The 5,559-nt window shown below is 51.9% G+C and overlaps 1 protein-coding gene across 1 annotated transcript in view; it reads left to right on the top strand.

Moving 5' to 3' along the window:
- Positions 1 to 1,372, top strand: part of LOC115542812 (gamma-aminobutyric acid receptor subunit alpha-5) — a gene marked incomplete at its 5' end in the record, with an annotated part of 1,999 nt that extends 627 nt beyond the window's left edge. Inside the window, 2 exon segments of the mRNA XM_030355242.1 lie at positions 211 to 422; positions 995 to 1,372. Of these exon segments, the coding sequence (XP_030211102.1) occupies positions 211 to 422; positions 995 to 1,339 (557 nt within the window).
- Between the last annotated feature and the right edge of the window lie 4,187 nt (positions 1,373 to 5,559).

The raw sequence follows: 5,559 nt of genomic DNA, 5'->3' as shown, positions 1-5,559 counted from the left end.
CCTCCTCCTCCTCCTCCACCCTTTCCTCCCCCTCCTCCTCTCCCACCTCTTCCTCATCTTCCTCTTCCTCCTCCCCCTCTTCCTCCCCCTCTACCTCCCTCCACCCTTTCCTCCCCCTCCTCCTCTTCCACCTCTTCCTCCTCCCCCTCCTCCTCCTCCTCCCCCTCCTCCTCCTCTTCCTCCCTGTCCACCCCCTCCCCCTCCGCCCAGGCGTCACCACGGTGCTCACCATGACGACGCTCAGCATCAGCGCCCGTAACTCCCTCCCCAAGGTGGCGTACGCCACGGCCATGGACTGGTTCATCGCCGTGTGCTACGCCTTCGTCTTCTCCGCCCTCATCGAGTTCGCCACCGTCAACTACTTCACCAAGCGGAGCTGGGCCTGGGACGGCAAGAAGGCCCTGGAGGCGCAGCACCCCAAGGTGAGGACACGCCCTCCCCCCCCGTCACCATGGCGACACAGCGCCCAGTCGCAAGGGGATGGATAAAAGGGTGCGACTGACCCTTTGCTGCTTTTGACCCTCCCCCTTTCCTACTCCTCTTCCTCCTCCTCCACTTCATCCTCCTCCACCCTCTGCCTCCACTTCCTCCACCTCCTCCTCCTCCTCCTCCTCCTCCCTCCTCCGTCCTCCGTCCTCCCCTTCCTCCTCCTCCTCCTCCTCCTCCTCCTCCACCTCCTCCTACCCGCTCCTCCTCCTCCTCCACCTCCTCCTCCTCCGTCCTCCTCGTACTCCTCCACCTCCTCCACCTACTGCTCCGCCTCCTCCTCCACCTCCTCCTCTACCTCCTCCTCATCTTCCTCCTCCTCCTGCACCCCCTCCTCCTCCTCCTCCTCCTCCACCTCCTCCACCTCCTCCAACCCGCTCCTCCTCCTCCTCCACCTCTTCCTCCTCCTCCTCCTCCTTCTCCTCCTCCCCCTCCACCTCTTCCTCCACCTCTTCCTCCTCCTCTTCCACCACCTCCTCCCCCTCCTCCTCTTCCTCCTCCTCCACAGAAGCGTGACCCCATGGTGCTCTCCAAGAAGCCCAACAACGCGTGCACGGCCGGGGTCAACTACACGCCCAACCTCACCAAGGACATGTCGGCCAGCATCTCCACCATCTCCAACACCACCTCGGTGCAGCTGCGCTCGGTGGGCATCGGCGTGGGCATGGGCATGGGGGGCTCCGCCTCCGACGTGCGCGCCCTGGACCCCAAGAAGACGTACAACAGCGTGAGCAAGATCGACAAGATGTCGCGCATCGTGTTCCCCGTGCTGTTCGGGACCTTCAACCTGGTGTACTGGGCCACCTACCTCAACCGCGAGCCCATGGTCAAAGGGGTGCCTACCTCCACGTAATCCCCGGCTGCCCCCCACGTACGCACACCTGCCCCCCCCCCCCCCCCCCCCCCCATCCACCCACACCCACCACCCACCCCCCCCCCCCCCCCCCCGATAGAGTCCCTCTACTCTCTCTTTTTGCAAAAGTTGTTCCCTGTCGTGATATTGCCTGGGACATAGAACAGCCACAGAATATGGAACTGTAAAGGGTGTGTGTGAGTGAATGAGTGTGCGTGTGCGTGTGCGTGTGTGTGTGTGCGTGTGTGTTTGTGTGTGTGTGTGTGTGTGTGTGTGTATGTATGTGTAAGGAGTTCCACTGGAACAATCGTCCACAACTTTCCCGTTTCCCGTCGAGAGAGTGAAAACAGAAGCGGAGCTGGGACGACACGGGAACGCGGTCGCTTTGACAGATCCGGTCGGCTTTGTTGTTGAGGTTTGTGTTGCCGAAAGAAACTGCTAAAAAAATTGACTGCTGCTGCTTAAACAAATACTTTGGGATTTTGGGGGGAGGGTGTTTTGGGCTGGGGGACAGACTGTTGGGGGAGGGTTTGTGGGGTTCTTTTGACTCATCGATTTGCATGACGCTGTCTCTCTTCAAAGGAAAACTGGAGTCTTGTTTTTCTCAAAATGCCGACTGAGAATTTGTCAGTTTCTGCTTCGGCTGTTGGTTGCGCCATTTTTATCGCTATAACCCGAAATATCGTCCCTTTCTTCTTTTTTTCGTAGTACGCTAATGCGGGTATTTTAACGGACTTGGCCTACATTAAAAAAAAAAGCGCTTCTCATTCTCATCAAGAACTGGGCAGCTTGCGCGGAAACATTACGCACACAGCCAGGAAAAGCTGGCAATACAACGTGTGTGTGTGATTGTGGGTGCAAAAGTTTGTGAGTCTTAGAAAACAAGAAAAAACAATTTCACACTGCGTGGAGAGAAGAAATTGTACAGAAAAACATATCTTATTCCTAATGGGATCAACGCTGCAAGTTCATTACTATGTTTGTTTTAACCCTGTTGAAAAATAACTGAGAAAACGTAGCTTGTGTTGATTTGTTTTGTTTATTACGGACGCGGCCGCTGGTTGCGCCTAGAGGTTGGTGTCATCGCTTTGAGGACTCCAAGATTCCCACGCACTCGGCTAGCCTTCCCCAACAATGAGTCCAAGGAGTTTATTGCCTCGGGAACATTTGGGACGACCAAGCAGAGCGACCGGGGTGGGTGCGAGTGTCGCTGTTTGTCTTTGCAGAAAATCCCCCAAAAAGTATTGAAAGTTACCCCAAAAACACAAAACAAAAAATTGTATTATCACGGATGAGACCAACCCTGGAGTGATTCGACAAGCCCTCAAAGGGAAAAAAAAACACTGTCCACTTTTATGTGTTGTGGCCGGATTCAAACGTTTATTTTTCCGAAGTTTCTTTTATTTTGCATAGAATAGAATATTTATCGAGCCTCTGTACTCAACTTTTGCCACCAACATCGGCCCACAGGTAATCAGTTGATCTGCCAAAGTGAGTAAAATGTGCCCATGTTATGACGCATGAATGCTGGCCAAATCTTCCTTGGATTAGAGGCTTTTTACGTTGTTTTTTTACCTAAAACTTTACTGCGAAAAAATGTTCACACACAACGGAACTTTGTATATAGACAACCTTGCTTTTTTTTCATCAATTCCAAGTCCTAATTTGGGACACAAGGAGGAAAAAAAGATTTTTTTGGATTTTAATTTGTTTTAGAATTTTACGCCCATAGAGAAAAAAAAAAACACCATAGTCTACATGTGGACTTTAAGTACGTGCATTATTGTCTTGAATATTTTACCTTTCTTTGAGAATGTTTAATGTACACATGGCTGTTTGTTTTCTAACTCGCTTCTTTGAAAAAAAACAATGCATACTACAGATCCAACTTTAAAGGTTTCCATCTGAATATTTGTCACGTGAGACTCTGAAGTTCCTCAACAAGAAGGAAATCCATTAGGAAAACACCTGGGCAGCTATTGTGGTCCCATAAAAGTGTCAATTCACTCAAAATGCTAAAATATCCAGACTTTCCCCTTTCTGGCCAAGAACGTTCAACTAATTGTGTCTTGGGAAACTTTTGAGTCATGTGGAGCTGCTGTGTTGTTTATGGAAGAAATTTTTTATTACATATTAATTCAACTTTTTACTGTTTTTCCGTTGACCTGTTACAGTTTCTTTATGTTGCAAATACTTTGACCCAAAGCTATTTACAGTGAATCCAGATACATGGATTTTGGATTCCTCTGCTTTTTATGTGAACCTTCCCGGGCTTAGAGAAGAGCAGTGATACCACTTGTTTGACTATTGCTTCAGTGACCCCCCCGTACGTAACTGGTAGCTGTGGACATTAGCGCGCTAATGGCAATACCATGGGGCCACAGCATTAGGCCCACATCTCAACGAGATACACCTTCTAAATAATGCAAACATGCATCTATTTAAGTGGGTATGTGTAATGTAATAAACAATGTTAAAAAGGCAAATTCAAAAAACGAGAGTTCAGCCTATTACAAGGTAGCGCGCTCTCGCAAAACCAACATGTCGGTTCATTTTTCGATATCTACTTCCCCAGACGGGCACAGACCAAAATACCTCTAGACGCGATTTGACAGGCCCTCGACCCATCAGATCAACGAAACTGGGGACGCAGCACTGAGCGACAAATAATAATTTCTTCTCCCCAAACGCTTTAAGTGCAGTCGTATGTTCTTCTTTTAGTGAAAACATCCCGCCTAGTTTGTTTAAGACTAGATAGTGTACCCAACCGACCGTTGTACAGCAGCAGCGTTCTTCTATGTTGTCGTTCGGAGGCCTCTATGGCACTCCTGCACCCTCATCGTGGTCATCCTGCCTCACGTTGGATAAACGGTTGTGATGGATCCGTCGATTTCTTACCGGCAGAACATCGTTTGTATTGGGGGGGGGGGGGGGGGTGGCAGAGGAAACGAAACATGAGCTCTCGAGATTCGTCTAGTTCCCAGGCTTTTCACGAGCAGTGACTACGGCACTCTCTGAACACTTTTTCTTACTTCTGCTAGGCTGTTGGCAATGATAAGAGTTTGCTTCTGGTAGTCACACTGCTCCTTTCTGACCCTGGGAAGGTCGTGCTCTATGGACCAGGTCGGGGGTAGGGAAACATCAAGCTCTGGGTTGACCAGACGTCAGGCTGTGGACATTGGGGATTGAACCGGGAACTTTTCGGCTTCAATTCGACCAATTTAGCCCCTCGGCTATCAGCGGAGCAACTTGACTGGGACTCTGTTTGAAATCTGAGCGGTGAACATGTTGAAACCCCAGAGAAACAACCTGGTTGAGGTGGGAAGACATCTTGTATTTCGGGTGACCTGACCGTGCACTCTGCGCAGAGTGCACGGAGCACTCTGCGCAGAGCAGCAGAAGGCGACCCCACATTCCCTGTTGCTTTTTCCCACTTTGCTTCCTCTTTGGCAACCTATGTTTAACCAGCTGACCCACGGTTTGCGGACCCGAAATCCCCCCCCCCCCCCCCCCCCCCCCTCAACGGCGAATAGTTCCTCCGCTCAGAGGAGGAGGTGTGTGTGGCGCGGAGGTTCGGGCTGAATCCCGACAATGACTTGAGGTCGCCTTGTCTGTCTGAAGCCCCACCACGGCCGCTGCCTCAAAGGAGGGACCCAGCCCCCGTAGACATGGCGGCCGCCCCATTCCCGACCGCTGCGGCGGCGATCTGAACGTCGAGGCGTCGGGATTCGACCTGGAGACGTGTTCGCCCAGCGCCACGGCCCCTGAGCCCCTCAGCTGCGGGCCGGCGTTGCACATTCCTACAGACACTTCCTGGCATTCCCCAGCTTTGCTCGACCCCCTCCTCCTCCTCTGCCTCCTCCTCCAACACCCCCTCCTCCACCTCCACCCTATCAGTCTTCTCTCTCCCTCTCTCATGCTCTCTCTCTCTCTCTCTCTCTCTCTCTCTCTCTCTCTCTCTCTCTCTCTCTCTCTCTCGCCCTCTCTCATGCTCTCTCCCTCTCTCTCTCTCTCTCTCTCTCTCGCTCTCTCTCTCTCTCTCTCTCTCTCTCTCTCTCTCTCTCTCTCTCTCTCTCTCTCTCTCTCTCTCTCTCTCTCTCTCTCTCCCGGCTCAGCTGACAGCACATATTGTACCGAACCCGACCCCGCCACCAACCTCCTCCTCCTGTACACCCAAACACACACACACACACACACACACACACACACACACACACACA

The sequence above is a fragment of the Gadus morhua genome, chromosome 4 (assembly GCF_902167405.1).
Source record: "Gadus morhua chromosome 4, gadMor3.0, whole genome shotgun sequence".
Taxonomy (NCBI): Eukaryota; Metazoa; Chordata; class Actinopteri; order Gadiformes; family Gadidae; genus Gadus; species Gadus morhua.
This window is presented reverse-complemented; position numbering and strand designations above follow the sequence as displayed.